Source organism: Mustelus asterias, unplaced genomic scaffold (genome assembly GCF_964213995.1).
Source record: "Mustelus asterias unplaced genomic scaffold, sMusAst1.hap1.1 HAP1_SCAFFOLD_1742, whole genome shotgun sequence".
Taxonomy (NCBI): domain Eukaryota; kingdom Metazoa; phylum Chordata; class Chondrichthyes; order Carcharhiniformes; family Triakidae; genus Mustelus; species Mustelus asterias.
Window position 1 is genome coordinate 36,208 of NW_027591687.1, and position 23,864 is coordinate 60,071.

The 23,864-nt window shown below is 45.5% G+C and overlaps 1 protein-coding gene across 7 annotated transcripts in view; it reads right to left on the minus strand.

Annotated features, from left to right (window-relative positions):
• amigo1 (adhesion molecule with Ig-like domain 1) overlaps positions 1 to 21,859 on the minus strand; it is a 50,641-nt gene extending 28,782 nt beyond the window's left edge. For 5 of the 7 annotated variants that reach the window (XM_078206725.1, XM_078206726.1, XM_078206727.1 and 2 more), the window contains exon 1: positions 18,677 to 21,859. In XM_078206725.1, coding sequence (XP_078062851.1) covers positions 19,802 to 21,322 — 1,521 coding nt within the window. In that variant the 5' untranslated portion in view covers positions 21,323 to 21,859 and the 3' untranslated portion in view covers positions 18,677 to 19,801. Of the gene's footprint in view, positions 1 to 13,872; positions 15,567 to 17,716; positions 17,777 to 18,676 lie in introns of those variants that run through there. The other 2 variants (XM_078206728.1, XM_078206731.1) reach the window with 2 other exon arrangements.
• Positions 21,860 to 23,864: the final 2,005 nt, after the last annotated feature.

Below are 23,864 nucleotides of genomic sequence, written 5' to 3' on the forward strand. Positions count from 1 at the left end.
AACTCACTAATGGTTTGTTTTCCCCTCATCAATGTATTTGTTGCCTCTAAAGTTGTCCATTCTGACAGAGCTCTGGCTATTCTCCCATCTTCTCGTCCACAAAGTTTTATTCCCCATGTCATAACTTTCATCTGGTTTTGTGCACCCATCACCCCTGCGCTCACTACCTAAGCTCCGGATTGGACGGCAGTTCAATCTTTGAACCCTCGCCCTTATTTTCAAACCTTCCCTATGGTCTTGCCCCTCCCTCCCTGCCTCTGTAATCCTTTCCAGCCTCACTACCCTCCTCCAATTCTGGCCTCTTGATCATCCCCGACTTTAATCACTCCACCTTTGGCGCCTGTACCTTCAGTTGCCTGGGCTCTGGAATTCCCCCTTCCTCTCCCTTTCCTTCAGGATGCTCCTTAAAACCTATCCCTTTGACCAAACTTTTGGTCGCCTGCCTTAACATCTCCTTTTGTGGCTCAGTGTATAGTTTGTCTTGATGATGCTCTTGTGAAGAATTTTGGGATGTTTTCTGCTGTTAAAGAACAAAGAACAAAGAAAATTACAGCACAGGAACAGGCCCTTTGGCCCTCCAAGCCTGCACCGACCATGCTGCCCGACTTAACTAAAACTCCCTACCCTTCTGGAGACCATATCCCTCTATTCCCATCCTATTCATGTACTTGTCAAGACGCCCCTTAAAAGTCACTACCGTATCCGCTTCCACTACCTCCCCCGGCAACTAGTTCCAAGCACCCACTACTCTGTGTGTAAAACATCTGCCTCGTACATCTCCTTTAAACCTTGCCCCTCACACCTTAAACCTATGCCCCCTAGTAATTGACTCTTCCACCCTGGGAAAAAGCTTCTGACTATCCACTCTGTCCATGCCTCTCATAATCTTGTAGACTTCTATCAGGTCTCCCCTCAACCTCCATCGCTCCAGTGAGAATAAACCAAGTTTCTCCAACCTCTCCTCATAGCTAATGCCCTCCATACCAGGCAACATCTGGTAAATCTTTTCTGTACCCTCTCCAAAGCCTCCACATCCTTCTGGTAGTGTGGCGACCAGAATTGAACACTATATTCCAAGTGCGGCCTAACTATGGTTCTATAAAGCTGCAACATGACTTGCTAATTTTTAAACTCAATACCCGGGCCGCTGAAGGCAAGCATGCCATATACCTTCTTGACTACCTTCTCCACCTGCATTGCCATTTTCAGTGACCTGTGTACCTGTACACCCAGATCCCTTTGCCTATCAATACTCTTAAGGGTTCTGCCATTTACTGTAGATTTCCTTTCTGTATTAGACCTTCCAAAATGCATTTACCTCACATTTGTCCGGATTAAACTCCATCTGCCATCTCTCCGCCCAAGTCTCCAACTGATCTATATCCTGCTGTATCCTCTGATGGTCCTCATTGTTATCCGCAAATCCACCAACCTTTGTGTCGTCTGCAAACTTACTAATCAATCCAGTTACATTTTCCTCCAAATCATTTATATATATTACAAACAGCAAAGGTCCAGCTCTGATCCCTGTGGAACACCACTTGTCATAGCCCTCCATTCAGAAAGGCACCCTTCCACTGCTACCTTCTGCCTTCTTTGACCGAGCCAGTTTTGTATCCACCTTGCCAGCTCACCTCTGATCCCATGCGACTTCACCTTCTGCACCAGTCTGCCATGAGGGACCTTGTCAAGGCCTTACTGAAGTCCATGTAGACAACATCCACTGCCCTACCCTCATCAATCATCTTCGTCACTTCCTCGAAAAACTCGATCAAGTTCATGAGACATGACCTCTCCTTCACAAAACCATGTTGCCTCTCACTAATATGTCCACTTATTTCCAAGTGGGAATAAAGCCTGTCTCGAAGAATCCTCTCCAATAATTTCCCTACCACTGATGTAAGGCTCACTGGCCTGTAATTACCTGGATTATTCTTGCTACCCTTCTTAAACAAAGGAACAACATTGGCTATTCTCCTCTGGGACCTCCCCTGTAGCCAGTGAGGATACAAAGATTTCTCGCAAAGCCCCAGCAATTTCCTCCCTTGCCTCTCTCAGTATTCTGGGATATATCCCATCAGGTCCTGGGGACTAGTCTACCTTAATGTTTCTCAAGAACCCCAATACCTCCTCCTTTTTGATCTCAACATGACTCAAACTATCTACACATCCTTTCCCAGACTCATCATCCACCAAGTCCTTCTCTTTGGTGAATATTGACGCAAAGTACTCATTTAATACCTCACCTATTTCCTCTGGCTCCACGCATAGATTTCCTCCCTTGTCCTTGAGTGGGCCAACCCTCTCCCTGGCTACCCTCTTGCTCTTTATATATGTATAAAAAGCCTTGGGATTTTCCTTAATCCTGCTGGCCAAAGCTTTTTCATGACCCCTTTTAGCCCTTCTTACTCCTTGCTTAAGTTTCTTTCTACTTTCCTTGTATTCCACACTTGCTTCATGTGTTCCCAGCCCCCTAGCTTTGACAAATGCTTCCTTTTTATTTTTGACTAGGCTCACAATATCTCTCGTTATCCAAGGTTCCCAAAACTTGCCATAGTTATCCTTCATCCTTACAGGAATGTGCCGGTCCTATGAACTTACACTTGAAAGCCTCCCACATGCCAGATGTTGATTTGCCCTCAAACGTCTGCCCCCAATCTACGTTCTTCAGTTCCTGCCTACTATTGTTGTAATTAACCTTCCCCCAATTTAGCACCTTAACTTGAGGACTACACTGATCTTTATCCATCAGTATCTTAAAGCTTATTGAATTGTGGTCACTGTTCCCGAGCTGCTCCCCTACTGAAACATCGACCACCTGGCCGGGCTCATTCCCCAAACCAGGTCCAGTATGGCCCTTCCCCAGTTGGACTATCTACATACTGTTTCAGGACGCCCTCCTGGATGTTCCTTACAAACTCTGACCCATCCACGCCCCTAGCACTAAGTGAGTCCCAGTCAATATAGGGAAAATTAAAATCTCCCACCACAACAACCCTGTTACTTATACACCTTGCCAAAATCTGCCTACATATCTGTTCCTCAATCTCCCGCTGGAAGTTGGGTGGCCTATAGTAAACCCCCAACATTGTGACTACACCTTTCCTATTCCTGAGCTCTACCCATATTGCCTCGCTGTATGAGCCCTCCGAGGTGTCCTCCCGGAGTACAGCTATGATATTCTACTTAACCAGTAGTGCAACTCCCCCATCCCTTTTACATCCCCCTCTATCCCGCCTGAAACATCTGTATCCTGGAATGTTAAGCTGCCAATCCTGTCCTACCCTTAACCAAGTCTCTGTAATGGCAACAACATCATAGTTCCAAGTACTAATCCAAGCTCTAAGTTTATCTGCCTTACCTGTTACACTTCTTACATTGAAACAAATGCACTTCAGTCCACCAGACCCTCTCTAATTAGCAAAACCACCCTGCCTGCTGTTTCTCTGAGTCTTACTGGCCCGACTCTCTCGTTCCCCTTCAGCTAATTCACCTTTGCTTTGGTTCCCACCCCCCTGCCAAACTAGTTTAAATCCTCCCGTGTGACACTAGCAAACCTCCCGGCCAGAATATTTGTGCCCTTCCAGTTTGGATGCAACCCGTCCTTCTTGTTCAGGTCCCATCTGCCCTGGAAGGGACCCCAATAGTCCAGACATCTGAAACCCTCCCTCCTACACCAGCTGTTTAGCCACGTGTTGAGCTGCACTATCTTCCTATTCCTCGCCTCACTGGCACGTGGCACAGGGAGTAATCCTGAGATTACAAACCTCGAGGTCCTGCTTTTTAACTTTCTACCTAATTCCCTAAACTGCTGCTGCAGAACCTCATCACTCTTCCTGCCTATGTCGTTAGTACCAATATGTACCACAATCTCTGGCTGTTCACCCTCTCCCTTCAGAATGCTTTCTGTCCGTTCAGAGACATCCTGGAACCTGGCACCAGGGAGGCAACATCCCATCCTGGAGTCTCTATAAAGGTGCTATATGAATGTTCTTGTTGCTCGATAGATTACCAAAGCATCACTTTAGGTTCTGTCCCCTCTCTGGTGAATCGATAAGGAGGAAATATTGCTGAGATGTTTGTGTTGATAATCATTCCTCCGCTGGAATATACTCGTTTTGGGATTTTGTGATATGGAGGTGAGGATTACAGCCAGGTGCTGTCACTATGGTAGAATAGTCGTTAACTCTTGCTGTGTCAAGTAACACATCAAGTTTTTTGGAACCCATCAAAATTTATCAGAGGTAGGAGAGGGGAAATGTGACTTTATCGAAAGTACAAAAACCTCAAGCAAAGAAGCACATTGTGTGTATCATAGAAATCATAGAAACCCTACAGTACAGAAAGAGGCCATTCGGCCCATCGAGTCTGCACCGACCACAATCCCACCCAGGCCCTACCCCCATATCCCTACATATTCTACCCACTAATCCCTCTAATCTACGCATCCCAGGACACTAAGGGGCAATTTTAGCATGGCCAATCAACCTAACCCGCACATCTTTGGACTGTGGGAGGAAACCGGAGCACCCGGAGGAAACCCACGCAGACACGAGGAGAATGTGCAAACTCCACACAGACAGTGACCCAAGCCGGGAATCGAACCCAGGTCCCTGGAGCTGTGAAGCAGCAGTGCTAACCACTGTGCCACCGTGCCGCCCTATGTGTGAGTGTGAGTGTATAAGAATGTGTGTATGTACAAGAGTGTGTGTGTGTTACAGGAGAAGAGTGTGTGTGTGCGCATGTGTGTGTGGCTGCATAAGAGTGTGTAAATGGCTGTATAAGAATGTGTATGTGCGAGACTGTATGTGTTAGTGTATAAAATAATGTGTGTGACTGTATAAGAGAGTGTGTACGTGCAAGTGTGTGTGTGTGATTGTATAAGGGAGTGTGCATGTGCGAGACTGTATGTATGACTGTATAAGAGAGTATGTGTATTATGAGAATGTGTAACTGCAACAGTTGAAAAGCTGACTCACCTTTGTGTCCTGGCCATTATTCATCCCTTAGCCACCAACACACAAACAGATTTTCTGATCATTATCATATTTTTCGAATTTATTCTTTCACAGGATGTGACCAGTAGCAAAAAAGTTACTGAAACCAGAAGTAGCAACAAATGTGAGTGACAAGATCACTGCACTTCAAGTATAAACCAGACATTAAAAAATGAAGCCCTTTAAAATAAAACCACTTTAAAGGTAAGGGCTCTTAAAACGGGGATTTAGTGTACGCATAACTAGCGAAGCTGTTCCTTCGGGTGGTCAGGAAGAAGGAGTCTCACCAGCTGTACTGAGCACAGAACTACCATCAATCCCAGAGGTCCACGTGTCTTCACTGACCCCAATGGAACAAGGACAATTACCAAGGCAACACGATCCATAGGAATGACACTCTCATAACGAGGTACATTACCCAGGCGAGCGGACAATGTCAGCACACACGTGGTCCATTAAGAGATCTGCATGATTTAAAGACTATGGGCGGGATTTTATGGCTACACTCGTCCCAAAACCGAAAATTCCGCCCGAGGTCAATGGACCTTTCCGTGGTCCGCCTCTCGTCTGCTCCGATTCCCATGGTGGGCGGAACGGGAAAATTGTATGCAATGCATGTGCTAATGACTGACTAATAAAACAAACAGTTGTTAATGCATGAGAACAGTGTGTATACAGTGGGTAACTTGGGTAACTCTCAGTCACACGGGATCATGCATGCAAATGTGTCTTCTGTTTGCTAGGAAAAGGGGGATCTTTGTATCTTCTGTTTGACATGAAAAGGGGGATGTTTGTGTTTTGAAATGTAATCAATCTGATATCACATGTGGATTGTTGCAGTCATTTAACTGTGCCATGAGACTATCCATCTCTGCAAGCGGCCATCTTAGAATCAGTTCAATGAAGACTTACAACAATAAAATACCGAAGAAGCAGTTGTCTTTAAATTTGAAACAGCAGTGTGTGTATGTGTCTATGAGTGTATCTTACTCAGAAAACCTTACCGCATGATCATGAAAACAAACTGATGCTTCCTAATAAAAGCAGTTAAACAACCTCCCACACAGCAACATTTGCTTACAGTGGGTCTGAGATTTATTTATCCTTTCTTTAACTAACATTACAGAATTATATGAGGGGAAAGAAATCACTCCAGCTCCCACTCACCTTTGCTCATTCAAATGGAGGCAAGGATGTCAAAACTCAAATTGCAATTTGATGAATTGAAAGGAATGGGATTTGTTGGACAGAGCGTCTGCAAAAACAAATTGTATTTACGGAGGTTGCATTTCCGTTCTCACGTTTCCTCCTTTCTCTCCTGAAAACACTGACTCTCTGCTGATGGTCCACATGGTTTGTGTTCCTCCCCACGCAGTAACGCACTTAGCGATTATTTTAAATATAGATTAAGCTTGTAGCATTAATTATCAGTCAATGTTTGAACAACTTTATTGCACTAATAAGGAACTTGAATTTACATAGCACCTTACATGGCTGCAGAATATTAGCACTTTACAACCAATTAAGGCATTCAAGTATGTTTGAAGTGTAGTCACTGTTGTAATATAGGAAAAGTAAGAGCTAATTTGCACACAGCAAGATCCTACAAACAGCAATGGGATAATGTCTAGATCACTTGTTTTTTCTGATGTTGGCCAAGGAATAAATATTGGCCGGGACACCATGGAGAACTCCCATACTCCTTTTCAGAATGGTGCCCTGGAATTTTTTACATCAAACCTGAGAGGGCAAATGGGGGCTCCAGTTTTTGCTCCAACTGAAAGATTTCATCTCCCTCAGTGGTGCACCATGAGTGTCAACTTAGATTATACGCTCGCCAGAGAAGACTTGAACACATAGCTATCTGGCTCCAGGGGCAAGAATTCTACACACTGAGTCAAGGTTGTTGTATTTAAAAATACCATCTAATAGCCGGTACTGGTCAGAGCAAGAGGATAATGAGTGTTTGGCCAACTGTAGAGACATTAGTCAGGAGGAACATTACACTAAATTTATTAAGTGATAATAACATTCCGATCATTTTTATTTTACTTTCAGCTAATGTGAATTAATAGTCCCTGGATGACCAAATTCCCTCCCTGTCAGCAAATAATTCATGCTGGAACCAATCACTTAGTAATGACTCAGTGCTAGTATAATGAGAATATCTCTAATTAAAGATATTATGACACATTGGGCTGGAGAGGAAATTCTCTAAATCAGGTCATCAATGAGCCTTTAAGGCGAATTAAAAAGCATATTAATGATGACCGAAATAAGGTCAGAAAAATGACTAAAGAAAGGTCCCCTAAGCATGGAAATTTTAGTATTAATAGGAGAGATTAGAGAAGCTGGGATTTATCTCTTTACAACAGAGAAGGTTAAGGGGAGATTTACTAGAAATGTTCAAAATTCTGAAGGACAGCAGATAAAGAAAAACTGTTTCCAGTGATGACTGAGATGGAGTACAGGAGAGAGCTAGAGAATTTGCTGAACTGGTGTGATGACAATAATCTCTCCCTCAATGTCAACAAAGTGAAGGAAATAGTCATCGACTTCAGGAAGTATAGTGGAGGGCATGCCCTTATCTACATCAATGGGGATGAAGTGGAAATGAACACCTCTACTTTCTCAAGAGGCTTGGAAATTTGACATGTCAGCTACGAATAACATCAACTTTTACAGATACACCATAGAAAGTATTCTTTCTGGTTGTATCACAGCTTGGTATGGTACTTGCAAAAAACTACAAAGGGTTATGAACGAAGCCCAGTCCATCACACAAACCAGCCTCCCATCTATTGAGTCTGTCTATACTTCCTGCTGCCTCAGAAAAGCAGCCAGCATAATCAAGGACCCCGCGCACCCCGGACATTCTCTCTTCCACCTTCTTCTGTTGGGAAAAAGATACAAAAGTCTGAGAACACGTACCAACCGGCTCAAGAACAGCTTCTTCCCTGCTGCCATCAGGCTTTTGAATGGACCTACCTTGTATTAAGTTGAGCTTTCTCTACACCTTAGCTATGACTGTGACACTACATTCTGCACTCTCTCGTTTCCTTCTCTATGAACAGTATGCTTTGTCTGTATACCATGCAAGAAACAATACTATTCACTGTATGTTAATACATGTGACAATAATAAATCAAATCAAATCAAATCATTCTGTTCCTCCTTCCCTTCAGCCCACATCTTTCAATTCCTTCCCTCTCCATAAACAAATCCAATTGGCTCTTGAACCCATTTGAACTTGTTCCTTCCCCTAGGGGATTTTCACAGTAACTTCATTGCAGCGTTAATATAAGCCTCCCTGCGACACTAATAAATAAACTTAAACAGTGTCTGTCCTACTAAGTTTCACCCTTTGGATGAGAAAGTTTCCCAAATATCTTTCTTAATCGTAACCTCCTCATTTTGAATTAATCGCTATAAGGTTTCAATTCTTCGTAGTACTCAGCGGGAATGCTGAGAGTTACAAGACTGCGTATTTGGACTTGGAGGACATCATGGCTAATCCCAATCCCATCTACCACTCTCTTTTCCAATGAACCTCACTGGATGACAATCAGGAGTGGAATCTGGGCTGATTCCTTCTTGAGTGGCTGTGGTAAGTTGTCACTGTTGCCCCAGTTCAGTCAGCACAGACTGGCGACCAAAGCTGCGATCTTCCTGCTTTGCTCCACATTTTCCAACAAAGGAAAGAGCCGGTTAAAGTCAGCGGGCCTGAAAGAATAATATTGTCTCCACTTTTGGTAAGAAAGTGAGAGTTCAATTCCCCCATGGTGACACATGGTCAGAAAGGTATATAGAGTCCTGGGTGGGATTCCCCCATCCTGTTGGGAATTGTCATGAGCTGACAGAGTATCTGGCAGACCAGCAAGACAAGGTTGGGAATTTGGGAATGGAAAATCCCATCCAAAGGGCGGAATTTTCCCATTCCGCCTGCCATGGGAATCATAGCAGGCAGCACACGGACCATGCAAAGGCCTGTTGACCTCGGGTGGGATTTCCCGGTCTTGGGGCGAGCGCAGCCAGAAAATCCTGTCCTTAGGGATATTACAGCTGAGGAAGCCACTCAGCCCATCGAGTGCATGCAGTTACAGATTTTATGATTACCATCAAGCAGTGAAAATTAATGGATTTTCAGGAATAGTTTTGTAACTTTTACCATTTGGAAAGTGTGAGGTAATTTTAGGCTAAGCAGAAGATTTTTCCTTTCACAAACACACAAGTTTATATATTTTTGCACTCAATTTGATGTGACTTTTTGGAGTTTCTCTTTATTATAATATTTGTACATTTTTATATATCTCCCTATATATGGAAGCAAGCAGCACAGATGTTAGACAACAATAATAATGTATAGAGTGTATATTTAAGCAGCACGGTGTCTGTGATCCAGATGTTATTTCTGGGTCTGTTGAAACTTGGCTGGGATATTGATTGAAGCTGTCAGTCCGACACTTTGGGTTTTGAGTGAGTTATCTGGATATTTCTGAAACAAAAACCAGATGGCCAAAGGCTCCTGTTTAACAGATTAATTTCTGTTTGGGATTAGGGTTCATAATCCCTCCAGGAATTAAAGATTACCCTCCAGGAAACTGCTGCAAACAATTCCAGGAAAGAAATCCATAGTGACGTTAAAAAAAATGTCAGTTTATTAATTTTCTTTGAACATTTTGCTCATTATTATAGTTGAGGAGTAAAAGGCTGTTTTGTCTGACAGTCAAGGATCATCCAATCCAGTGACAAATAATGATATCCTTTCCAATTGGTGCATTGCGAAGATATTACAGCAATGGCAAATGCAATGTTAGCATTCATGTCAAGAGGGCTAGAATACAAGAGCAGGCATGTACTTTTGAGGCTGTATAAGGCTCTGGTCAGACCCCATTTGGAGTATCGTGAGCAGTTTTGGGCCCCATATCTAAGGAAGAATGTGCTGGCCTTGGAAAGGGTCCAGAGTAGGTACACAAGAATGATCCCTGGAATGAAGAGCTTGTCGTATCAAGAATGGTTGAGGACTCTGGGTCTACTCGTTGGAGTTTAGAAGGATGAGGGGGGATCTTATTGAAACTTACAGGATACTGCGAGGCCTGGATAGAGCAGACATGGAGAGGATGTTTGCACGAGTAGGAAAAACTAGAACCAGAGGGCACAACCTCACGCTAAAGGAACGATCCTTTAAAACAGAGATGAGGAGGAATTTCTTCAGCCAGTGAGTGGTGAATCTGTGGAAGTCTTTGCCGCAGAAGGCTGTGGAGGCCAGATCATTGAGTGTCTTTAAGAGAGAGATAGATAGGTTCTTGATTAATAAGGGGAGCAGGGGTTATGGGGAAAAGGCAAGAGAATGGGGATGAGAAAAATATCAGCCATGATTGAATGGCAGAGCAGACTGGATGGGCCGAGTGGCCTAATTCTGCTTCTATATCTTACGGTCTTATGTTGATGACCACAGTGGCACAGTGGTTAGCACTGCTGCCTCACAACACCAGTTGGGTCACTGTCTGTGTGGAGTTTGCACATTCTCCCTGTGTCTGCACGGGTTTCCTCTGGGTGCTCTGGTTTCCTCCCACAGTCTAAAAGACATGCTGGTTAGGTGCATTGGCCATGCTAAATTCTCCCTCAGTGTACCCGAACAGGTGCCAGAATGTGGTGACTAGGGGATTTCATTGCTTCATTGCAGTGTTAATGTCAGCCTACTTGTGACTATTAAATAAACTTTAAATAAATGAACTTTCAATCACAAAAGTGGGGGAAGGACTGGGTGGGACATTTTGGGTGAGTGGAGGGGGCGGGGGGGGGGGGGGGCGGCGGGGGGGGGGGGGGGGGGGGGGGCGGGGGGGTGGGGGGGTAGGATTGGGCAGGGTGAAGAATCCTCCAGGAATATGTCCTTCCAGAATTGACAACCCTGTCGGAAATGTCTAAGTTCTTATATTTGTGTCAATAACAGAAGGCATTGGAGGGCAGTGTTGAGTTTCAATGAGTTCTATTCCAGTTCCCCCCATTCTCTGTTAACTTGCCTCTGAGTTAAGACCTCATTACAATACCCAATTTATGAGTACTGATTGATCTCTGATTATCCACTACAGGCTACATGGGCAATGGGAGGTCGGGGGGGGGTGGTGGGTTGGTGGTACGGGATCTGCTGACACCAAACTGAGATGGTAGGGGAGGGCCGGGTGATGCAAAGTCTGTCTCTCTGAGGCACAGTGTATTGCCCTGGAATTTTCTCTGCTCCTCTCCTGCTGCTGCGACTTGGATGGAAGTGCGGCAGAAATCCCTGTTTATATAGTCATTGTGTCTGACAGAGGAGTGGGGGCAGGGAGGAGTCTGGCCTTCTTCGCCAACACTAAGGGAAATTTGAATTTTTTTATAAAACGAGCGTCTGAATGACTGCTGGAAATTGTGGGACATTCTTCCATTTTACACTGCGATTCTAATGTCCTGTCGGATGTGGCTCAGTGGGTAGCATATCTGACTCATAGTCAAACGGCTGTGGGTTCTAGTCACAGTCCAAAGACTTGCGGGCGGGACGATTAAAAGTCCAGGCCGATACTGTGCAGTGCTGAGGGTGGCATGGTGGCACAGTGGTTAGCACTGCTGCTTCACAGCTCCAGAGACCTGCGTTCGATTCCTGGCTTGGGTCACTGTCTGTGTGGAATTTGCACATTCTCCCCGTGTCAGCGTGGGTTTCCTCCGGGTGCTCCGGTTTCCTCCCAGAGTCCAAAGATTTATTCCCAGTGTCCTAATCGATACTTATCCCTCATTTATCTCAAGGACAGATTACAGTATCTGGTCTTTACCACAGTTACTGTCTGTGGAGGGTTGCTGTGTGAAAATTGCCTGCCACCTTTCTTAGATTACAACAGTGACTAAAAGAATACTTAATTAACTGTAAGGTACTTTTGAACATCTTGAGGTGGTGAAAGGCGCTATATAAATTCAGGTCCTTTCTGCTGTTCAGTTTCACCTGAATGCTCAGACAGCACTATCTGCAGCAGTCAGTTCACAGCCTGGTTCTTGGTTAAACTCAAGTGGCCAAAGCCCTCAGGAAGGATCTTCATAAAAAGAAAATGACAGAATGAAATTCTGTTTATCGGACAATCGGGTCTACCCGATTTAATTTCAGACCAGGCTGTCAGATAATGTGTAGAGTCACAAAAACAAGAGACAAATACGATAATACTCAGCCTCAGAATTCATTCAAGTCCCACAGCACAGTGCAAGAACAAGCCAGCAATTTCCCCTGTGATTATGATTTTCAGTGCTGACTGTGATTCTGTTTGGAACTGACAAAATCAAAGACTTGGAGAGGCAGAGAAGTTTTCAGCAATATGTTGTTTCACTCATATTTCGTGAGATGTTAGTGGCAGGTTTGAGAAGCGTAATGGAAACAGGAACAGCAACCTGTGATAACAGAATCCGAAAATTCTGGGATTAATTCCTCCCTATCCTAATTCCTTCCTTTCCCATAGGGCAGCACAGTGGCACAGCGGTTAGCACTGCTGCCTCACAGCACCGGGGACCTGGGTTCGATTCCCGGTTTGGGTCACTGTCTGCATGGAGTCTGCACGTTCTCCCCGTGTCTGCGTGGGTTTCCTCCGGGTGCTCCAGTCCTGCTCTGCCCAAGACTGCAAGGAACTACAAAAGGTCGTGAATGTAGCCCAATCCATCACGCGAACCAGCCACCCTTCCATTGACTCTGTCTAAACTTCCCGCTGCCTCGGCAAAGCAGCCAGCATAATTAAGGACCCCACGCACCCTGGACATTCTCTCTTCCACCTTCTTCCATTGGGAAAAAGATACAAAAGTCTGAGGTCACATACCAACCGACTCAAGAACAGCTTCTTCCCTGCTGTTGTCAAGACTTTTGAATGGACTTACCTTGCATTAAGTTGATCTTTCTCTACACCCGAGCTATGACTGTAACACTACATTCTGCACTTTCTTGTTTCCTTCTTTATGAATGGTATGCTTTGTCTGTATAGCGCGCAAGAAACAATACTTTTCACTGTATGTTAATACATGTGACAATAATAAATCAAATCAAATCAAATCAAATCACAGTCTAAAGATGTGCTGGTTAGGTGGATTGGCCGTGGTAAATTCCCCCTCAGTGTACCCGAACAGGCGTTGGAGTGTGGCGACTAAGGAATTTTCACAGTAACTTCATTGCAGTGTTAATGTAAGCCTACTTGTGACTCATAAATTAACTTTTCCTGGGAGGCTTTCGTAATATGCCAATGCACCAATCCAATAGGGGATTCAGGAGAAACTTCTTCAATGAGAGAGGTGAGAATGTGGAACTCACTGCCACAGGGAGTGGTTGAAATGAACAGTACTGATGTATAAAAGGGGAAGCTGGATAAACAGCTGAGGCAGAAAGGAATATGGGGACAGGGTGATGGGAGCTGAAGTTTACGAAGAGTATTTAGAGCACAAAAACAGGCAATTCAGCCCAACTGCTCCATGTTGGTGTTAACGCTCTACACAAACCTCCTCTCACCCGACCAGCACAACCTTGTATTCCTTTCTCCACAAGGTTTTCATCAACATCAGGACAGACCATCTGAAGTTTAAAGTTTATTTTTGTTAGTCACAAGTAAGGCTTGCATTAACACTGCAATGAAGTTACTGTGAAAATCCCCTCGCCACCACAGTCTGGCACCTGTTCGGGTCAATGCACCTAACCAGCACGTCTTTCAGACTGTGGGAGCAAACCGGACCACCCGAAGGAAACCCACGCAGACACGGGAAGAACGTGCAGACTCCGCACAGACAGTGACCCAAGTTGGGAATCAAACCCGGGCCCCTGGCGTTGTGAGGCAGCAGTGTTAACCGCTGTGCCACCGTGCCGCCCCATCTGGGTTGAATGGCCTTGGCTTTGTTCTTTTCTCGGTCTGTGTGACGTCCTACCATAAACAGCTGCATTTGTCAGCTGAAGACTCAAGCTGCTTCAACCAGAAGAATTTCCTCAGACAATTAAGAGTAAAATGTTATTTTATTTTGAATTCTTAGTTCCCAAAGCAAATACGCTTCAAACAAAACTTGTGTGATAGTCTGTGTGTCTGTATATGAGTGTCTATGACAGTGTGTATGTGTGTGTGTGTTTAGGGTATGTCAATGTATTTATGCATATCTGTATTTGTACGGGAATTTTACCATCCCGCTCGCCACGGGAATCGGAGCGGGCGAGGGGCGGACAAGGTCCACTGACCTTGGACGGGATTTTACGGTTTCTGGATGGGGCGAGGCGGTAAAATCCAGTTTCTCTCTCTGTGTATTCATATTTGCATCTGTCTGGTTTTCTATACGTGGGATGTGTGTTTCTCTATGTATCTGGGGGTGTCTGTATTGCTCTGTATATCTCTGATGTTTATGTGTGGGGGAGAGGGGTGAGAGGCTGTGTGATTGTGTGGGGATGGGGGCTGTGTGATTCTGTGTATCTGTGTGATTCTGTGTATGTGTGTCTGTGAGGGACTATGTGATTCTGTGTTTGTGTGCTGTGTGATTCTCTGTATCTGTGTGTGTGTGTGCATGTGTGTACCTGTGCGTATGTGTGTGTGCATCAGTGGGGTCTATGTGATTCTGTGTGTGTGTGTGAGTGGGGAGGGGGCAGGGCTGTGATTCTCTGTGTGTATCTGTGCGTGTGTGTGCATGTGTGTTTATGTGTGTATGTGCATTTGTGTGTATCTGTGTGTGTGCGTGTGTGTTTATGTGTGTGCATTTATGTGTGTATCTGTGTGTATATGTGCGTGTGTGTATATGTGCGTGTGTGTATATGTGTGTGTATGTGAGTGTGTGTATGTGAGGATGTGTGTGTGTGTGTATGTGTGGGTGTGTATGTGTGTGTGTATATGTGTGGGGGTGTGTGTGTATATGTGTGAGTGTGTATATTTGTGGGTGTGTATGTGTGGGGGTGTTGTGTGTATATGTGTATGTGTGTGTATATGTGTGAGTGTGTATATTTGTGGGTGTGTGTGTGTGTGTGTATATGTGTGGGTGTGTGTGTGTATATATGTGTGGGTGTGTATATGTGTGGGGGTGTGTGTGTATATGTGTGTATATTTGTGGGTGTATGTATATGTGTGGGTGTGTGTGTGTGTATATGTGTGGGTGTGTATGTGTGTGTATGTATGGGTGTGTGTGTGTGTATATGTGTGGGTGTGTATGTGTGTGTATGTATGGGGGTGTATATATGATGGGAGGTTCAACTCAAGAGGTCAATGAAACATTTTCCTTCCATTCCACGTGCCTTTAATTCAGCTCTACGCACACTGCAGGTGAAACTGTTCATCAGCACTGGAACAGGCAGGAATTCACAAATTAACAACACATCCATTTACAAATTAAAAACATTGTCATTCAAAAATAAAAACCCTTGAGATCTGTGCTGATGGTTCAATGGGGATAATCTGAGATCAGATTCCAAATCCTCGACCCAGGAACATTCAGCAAAAGCTGCTACATATTCAACCTTGACACTCGCTGAAACGCTTTCAGTGACTGAAAGCCTTGGCTGTGATGCCCTCTGTAGCCAAATAGGCCATCGCCACCAGGGGGCATCTGTTACCTCGTCCAGAGAAAGGGAGAGAAAGAGAATAATAACTAGTGTAGCTCATTGCTGGAGACATGCTGAGAGCTCGGGAGAATGATGGTATAGGTTCAGTGCACAGAGAATCAGTTTGTGTTCACCTAATGAGATAATTCTTACTAAAATCACAATGTATTCAAGAGTGACATTAGGTGGAACAGAGATCACAGTTACAGCGAGCAGTCCCTTTCAGGTTGCTTACAAATCAGACAAAAACCAGCAAGATAAACAATGTGTCTGACACATTCAACAACTCCAGTGACAGAACAATATTTCAAATTCATCTTTTAAACATCTTTTGAGTTTACAAGCGGACACAGTGATGGGGTTTGATTGCAGAGACAACTCAGACTAACCTAAGGGTTGACGGACTCCAGATGTACTGCCAATCGTGCATCATTCGCCGGCTGGGGAAGGTACAGAGCTCCGTACACTGAACAGAACTCCTCTGGACACTGTACCAGTAGCAGGAGAACTGGCTTTACGGTGATGTGGATTCAGTTTAAAGTTCCTGGGTGGTCCATTTTGGGATTTGTCGGATGCTGCAGTTGCACTGCAGTTCAATAAGAGGCTGGAGGAGATTTGGACAACTCCCTCCAGAATTGGGCTTGAGCCCATATGCAGTCCGACACTTCTGGCGCCGTACTGGGGGAGTGCCACACTGCCGGGGGCGCTGACTTCCGGATGAGGTATTAAACCAAAATGTATTCTCTCAGGTGGATATAAAGGATCCCAGGACAATATCTGAAGACGGGGGTGGGCAGGGGGGTGGGGGGGGGGGGGATCTCCCCAGTGTCCCGCACCAATATCTATTCCTCATCCAGTCTCACTAAGTACAGATTATCTGGTCATTCCACAGTGCTGTTTGTGGGAGCTTGTTATGTATAAGCTGGCTGTCACTTTTCCTACATTACAACAGGATCCTTTCTTCAATTCTACAGCCATTATGTGACCCACTGCATATTCTGTTTCAGTTTGGCTTGCAAACCTATAAAGAAAATGTTTCAATTTTTCATACAGAATATAAACACCCAGCAAACTGCCAGGTCTCGCTTAGTCATAGATCATGGACATTCTCCTGGGGCCACAGAGTCACTTCATCTTAACTGAATATCTGGTCAAGCACCCCAGAAATCTGTGCTCTAATCCTCTATCCCCTGAACCATACCAATATCCCTCGATACACAGAGAGGATGCACGACACCTGATTACTAACTCACCCTGAATTCTACCGACACTGATGGACTAAGCAACACCCACTAATGAAACCTCAGTGTATTGTAAGCCCCTACCCCTCCTGTAGATCAGTTTGAGATAGGAAATAGGGACAGGAGGAGGCCATTCAGCCCCTCAAGCCTGCTGTCCCATTCAATGAGATCATGGTTGATCTGCGGCCTAACTCCATATGCCCACTTCTGCTCCATATCCCCGCAATACCTGTGATTAACAAAAACGTATCAATCTCAGATTTAAAATTAACAATCGATCTAGCTTCAGTGTTGTCCTTTACAGAAGAGAGTTCCAAATTTCTACCACCCTTTGTGTGAAGAAGTGTTTCCGAATTTTACTCCTGACAATTCTGGTTCTGATTTGTGGACAATTCTGCCTGTCCTACACCCTCCAGCCAGAAGAAATAATGGACAGGATTTTCCATCCCCCCCGCCACATGTTTGGTGGCGGCAGATGCGGTCAGCCATTGGCCGGCAGTCGGATCTTCCAGACCCGCCACTGTCACATTGTTTATACTCTCCATTGCCGGGAAACCGGTGGTGAGGGTGAGAGTCGCCATCGATGTAACCAGAAGATCTCGCTGGCAAGAACGGCCAGAAAATCCGACCCAATATCTCTTGACCCATCCTAACTACTCCCCCATAATATTTTGAAAAATATATGAAAAAAAAACTTTTCAAAAAAGCCCTTAAGCCTCTGATTTCCAGGGAATGCAACCCTAATGTGTAATCTCGATTTGTACTTTAGCTCTCAAAGCCCAGGTATTATTCTGATAAATCTGTATAAAGATGCGTCTGTCAAACATGCCTAACGTCAGAAACGTCCTGCACAGCAAACCCCCTCCACCCACTCCCCCAATCCCCCCATCCCCGCCCGGGATGATACTTTCCTACCAGCCACTTGTTTCTCTGCGTCTCCCCAACAATCAGCACATTCTCTGCCTCACTGCAAACTGGGGATATTACAGAAAACAGTCAAAGACATTGAAGCGAATCACAGAAAACTAGGTACAAATGACAAGACGTGAGCAACACTCTCTACGTGTGATTGTCTAAATCTCTTGGACTTGTTGTTGCTCTGAAACAGACTATCTGTAATTGCAGACACCATGAAGACATAAATGATTATATTTTTTAAGTAAATATTTATCTCCATCAGCAGCTGTATGCAGTGCAGCCAGGTATAAACCTATGCGCAGTGCCTGTTTTTAAGTTCTGAGTAATCAGGTTTTAGTTATATACATTTTTATTTTGTAAGGCTCGTTAAAAGGCCTATGACTCATTATACTCTGGATTTTAATTGGATCTTTTAGTTCATGCAGTTTTCATTGACAAAGATAATGCTCGTCTCCCACTCTGGGTGCTGGAGGAAGGAGTGAGCTGATCGATGCACTGGGTTAAGTTGGGGAGAGATACTCAGCACTCTGCTTCACTGCATGCTGCAGAGAGTCTTCAATGATTCATGTACTGCAGTGCTCACAGTGGATAGTTATAGTAACAGTGTAAAAGGTAACACACAGCGATGCAGGGACAAAGAATATTTGACATTAAACAATGTCAACACTTGAGAACCACATTTCCCACATTAACAACAGTAAAGCAACACTTAAAAAAAAGCTTCGTTAACCGTGAAGCAGATTTGAGCACCCTGAGGTTACAAAGGCGCTATACAAATGCAAGTTCTTTCTCTTTTCCTTTACAAGATGGCCATTCTCCCTCAGTTACTAGCTTCGACAAGTCTCAGGAATTTATTTCATTCATTATCCTGTTCTCTGTCTCTCACTCCTGTCCTAAGCCTGTTAACTCTTGCTGGTCTGCAGAGTGCTGGCTCATATTACCCTCCGATAGCTTACCTTACTCTTGAGAGCATGAGTGAGTTGCAGCAAGTTAGTCACGATGGAACCCAGTTCAGCCCAGGCAGGGAGCAGGGAGCCTGACTGACTGTTGCCTGCACTCTAATACTGCAGTGTTAAACCCCGTACCATAACCCAGAACAACAAATAAACTGCACATACATGAAGTGAGACAACATTAGTGATATGACAGACAGGTGCAGCTGAACATTATCAGATGTCCATGAATTTCTCCCTCCTTTCCCAGTATGTCCTGGATATTGTTTCTGAATATTGCGTCATTTTGAAATTGTTTTCTCCTGTTCATTTCTTCTTGCTGTGTCTGTGCAGAGGAGACACTTGGAGGCCGGGTGAATCAGTAGAGAGAGAGAGAGCAGTGACTACACGGTGTGAAGATTCAGGCCTGCCCTCCAGTAGACAACTGCTGATGCAGTGATCACTGGCCAAACAACACAGGGAATTGAAACGCAGACTGCCTCTTTCCTGACACTGAGTTTCGCAATCACCGCTGGTCAGATGAACATGATGAATCTTTAACATATTCACCAGATGCTGGTTTAGGGACTCCTCCAAGGCCTGTTCTATTAATGGAGACCTTTGCTGTTAAAACAAGTCCCCAATTCACTAGCAGAAATTTCTAGGTTTACATTTCATTCTTTCACTCACCCTTCCCACAGAGGTGCAGCCTGCTGAGGTCAGGCACAGCCTTGCATTTGCTTCGGATTTCGCCACCAACCCTTTTTCGAATCGAAGCACTCTCCTACCTGAGCAATCAGTTGTTTCAGGGCCCAGTCACTGCTGCAGCGAGTAGGATGGTCACAGTTGCATTTTGGAAAGCTGCAAAGCCTACACGGTTAGTCAGATAAGGAGTGTGAAGTCATTTAAGAAAATAAATATTATGAAATATTGCGGGCTATTAAGGTCTTGTCCTGACTCGTGCAGTTTGCATTCTTACATTTCTGCCTGATCGAATTTTCTGTGAATTGTTTTGGCCGGGTTGACAGTTACAAAGGTTGCCTCCATGACCTGCTGTTTATTCCCATGCTCAGATATGAAGCATTGGTAGCCCTCACCCTGCAGTCTGCCAGCAGCCTGTGTACATTACACAGAACATGGCTAATGTCATTAAACAACAATGGGAGAGTCTGAGGACACGGAGCCAACAGAACCACAGTCAGATTTCTTTCTGGGCACAGTTAAGAGTCTCTTGTCCTCAAACTCCTCCACCGCATTGGGCTTGAGTTTCCCATTCTGCCCTTGCGTGTCCTTGGCGGGCTCAATGAAGGCCACACGTCGATCCATGGCCGCTTTCTCCCCGGAGAGGTCGTGGGTGGAAGTGGCACTCAGTATGGATGAGTGAATGCTCTCCTCCTGCTGGCTCTTCTGCTTATCAGCTTTGCTCCTGCACCAACAGTGACACGGCGTGAGGTACAAGTAAATGAGAACCAAAATCACACTGGCAACACACCCGACCAGAGTGGTGTAGGCCGTGTTCAACGACTCATGCGTAGGACTCATTGTGGAATTGTGCACCTTCAGTTGCACGTGGATGGTCTCGTTGAACTGGCTGCTGGTGGCCAGGCAAGTGTAAGTCCCTGAATCTTCTAGTCTCAGATTCCCAAGCCACAGACTGCCATTGGGAAGCATCTTGAGACTTTGGTTGTTGCGGCCGGCCTGTATGGTCTCGTTGTCTGGAGTCACCCACACTTTTGTCATGTTCCTCAACCTGGTGTCGCAGTGAAAGGTCAAGGTGCCTTCTAGGAAAGCCTCCACCTCTGAATCAATGATGGTGCTGCAGTTCATGTAGTCCTCTTGCAGCTCAAAGAGCTTGATGGACACCTTGTGGTTTAAGGGAAGGATGCATTTAAACTCGTTCCTGAAGTCCACTGCAGAATTGAACTGCCGAGCGTGCCATTGGGTGACCATGAGATAAAGGCTACAATGGCAGACCAGGGGGTTGTTGTGAATATAAAGACCATTCTTGAGGTAGGCAGGTAGATTGTTGAGTTCCTGAACAGGCAGGGACTTTATCTTGTTACTTGACACATCCAACAATTCCAGTCCAGACAGCCTGGTACTTTCCTTCACTAACTCCTGTGGGAAGCGCGTTATCAGATTCTGGCTCAGATAGAGCTTCTTCAGCCTGTCCAATCCTTCAAAGGCCGTTCTGTCAATCTGAGAGATCTGATTGTTGTACAACAACAGCACCTCCAACTCCTCCAGCCCCTGGAAGTGTAACTCTTCCAGAGCTTTGAGTTTGTTGGAGGACAGGTCGAGGTATTTCAAATGCGGTACCTCAGTAAAAGCTTCTTCGGATGTGAAAAACAAGCCATTGTGACTGAGGAGCAGTGTGTGGAGCCTCACCAGGCGGACCTTGGTCCACTCAGCTCTCAGGCGAGTCAGGCTGTTGTAGCTGAGATCCAGGACTGCTGTATACTCTGGCAGAGAGTTGGGGATGTTAACCAACTCCTTTTTTGAGCAGCTGACGATATTACTGGCACAGATGCAGTCGGAATGGCAGTTCAGTGCAGACACACTCATGGGACAGTGGTTACATAGAGTCACTAGGAGCAAAACAGACAGGGAGGGAATTCCACAATGATATCCTCCAGTAAGGCAGGACTCCAAGAGGCAGATGAACCACATTGTGAGGCTTCAGCAAGTGGTCATTGAGCGCACCAGAGTAGACCAGGGTTCACATCACACAGGGGAGAGGGGCTGGCTGGAGAGAAACGAATCTGGCAGCGAGAGATTGTCTTTGAATCCATAAATAATTGAACAGAGTGCAGGGAGCAAGTGGGAGCAGGCATTGTGCCACAACCCCGCATTCACCAACAAAAGTCACTGCTCTGCTTGCAGCCATCCCTGCCGTTTAACCCATTGCACCTCTCACCCTGGGCTTGACTCGCTGCTGATGGGAATCAGTCTGCAGGCTGGAAGCAGCGATGTCTTTGCCTCTTGTGCAGAGCTGCCTGTCAGTGAGTCTCCCGGCTGGCGGCTCCTCACCTCCCCGGCTCCATCCTCCTGAAATCCGGATCAACATTGAACGCCCCAGCGGCGGCTCGATGCTTCAAGGCGGCCGGGAAAGGGGATCAGCGGCTGGGCAGCAGCCGGGCTTTGGGGAAGGGCTGGAGGGAGCAGGAGCCCGGGAATTCCAGCCTGCAGGAGAGCAGGGACAAGGTGCACAGCAGGATCCCAGGCTGGGAGCTCAGCCCCCGCCTCCTTGGCCAGTGTTTATCTCTTTGCTCTTCCCCCATTGGAGGAGAGGAACATCTATCCGCTACACTTTGCTAATCCCGCCAGCCCATTGGTCAGAAACCTGAAGCCCACCGTCCAATGGGCAGTGGCTGAGGGTTAACCCTTTGGCTGCCAGTTTTGCTGTTGTATTTACTGCAGTGAGCTGCCAATGTCTGCAATGTCACCCAGGCAAAAACAACAAGATTGCCTGTCCCCCACGCCCCCTCCTCAACAAGAATATTCTTTAATGTTTCATAGTTTTTGCAGATTTAATTGGGGACCAGCTCCCCCCTCCCCTGAGGCTGAGGCTCCAATATCGCAATGTGATCGAGGGGAAAACGCAGCAACTTTTAAAATGCGGATTTCAAGCTCATCATCTCACCGGGGCTGGATGTTAAAATAGGATTTGATTCAGTTACACACCGTGTTATTCTCCACCGGCTAATAGCTGATATATTCCATTGCATGCTTCTTTTAATTACGTTTGAAATAATGCAATTTGAATGAGTCATGATGTCTAAGTCATTGTCCTTTCCTCCAGTGAGACAATCTCCGTGACAGAACCCAACTACACCAGAGGCTGCAATGATGTAATTCACTCCCTTGTTACCCATGTCATATTTAATTTGTCATTGATTTAATCAGAGCTGAAAGATGCAGTAAAGAGACAAGCTACAGCTTGCATTTCTGTAGCGCCTTTTTCACCGCCTCAGAAAATCCCAAAGGTGTTTTACAGCCAATGAATCATTTTATTAATGTAGCAATCGATTTGCACAAAGTGCCAACATATATCTCCAGAACTAGGGGGTCATAAGGGGTAAGCCTTTTAGAACGGAGGTGAGGAGAAATTTCTTCACCCAGAGGGTGGTGAATGTGTGGAATTCACTCCCACAGAATGCAGTTGTGGTCAAAATGTTGTCTGTTTTCAAGAAGGAATTAGATATAGCTTTTGGGGCTAAAGGGATCAAGGGATATGGGAGGAAGGGGGGGATCAGGATATTGAATTTGATGATCAGCCATGATCAAAATGAATTGCGGAGCAAGTTCGAAGGGCCGAATGGCCTCCTGCCACTTCTAGTTTCTATATTTCTATGTAACATATATGGCAATGAAATGAGTGACTAGATTATCCACATTAGCTGTCATTTATTAAATTGTAAGTCATTGTTTAAGAAAGGATAGGGAATTATTTTATTTATTTTTAAAAAGTCTTCTAAAGTTTAAAGCCATGGTTTGCTCATCTTGCTCCATGCGGGAAGCCGGGCACATTTCCCGTGCCCGGGACCAACATGTGTGCAGGAAGTGTGTCCAGCTGCAGCTCCTGGAAGCTCGGGCTTCGGAGCTGGAACAGCAGCTGGAGACACTGCGGAGCATCCGCGAGTCAGAGAGCATTGTGGATAGCACGATTAGAGAGGTGGTCACACTGCAGCTGGAGGGACGCGAGGAAGGAAGGGAATGAGTGACCAGGCAGTCCAAGAAAATTAGGCAGGTTGTTCAGGAGTTCCCTGGGGTCTTGCTCGCAAAATCAGTATTCCATTTTGGAGGCTGACAAGGGTGTTAGTTCTTCCAGGGAGCACAGACAGAGCCAAGCTTCTGGCACCACAAGCAGCCTCTCTGTACAGGAGGGGAGGAAGAGAGGAAGAGCAATAGTAATAGGGGATTCTATCGTCAAAGGTACAGATAGATGCTGCTGTGGCCATCAATGTGACTCCAGGATAGTGTGTTGCCTCCTGATGCTAGAGTACGGAATGTCACTGAACGGCTGCAGGGCATCCTGAAGGGGGAGGGTGATAAGGCAGAGGTCACGGTACATATTGGTACCGTGACATAGATAGAGGGGTGAGGCCTTGAATCAAGAATTCAGGGAGCTAGGCAGTAGATTAAAGAGCAAGACTCTAGATTACTCTTAGTGTCACTTGTTAGGGAGTACAGAAATAAGAAAATAGTGCAG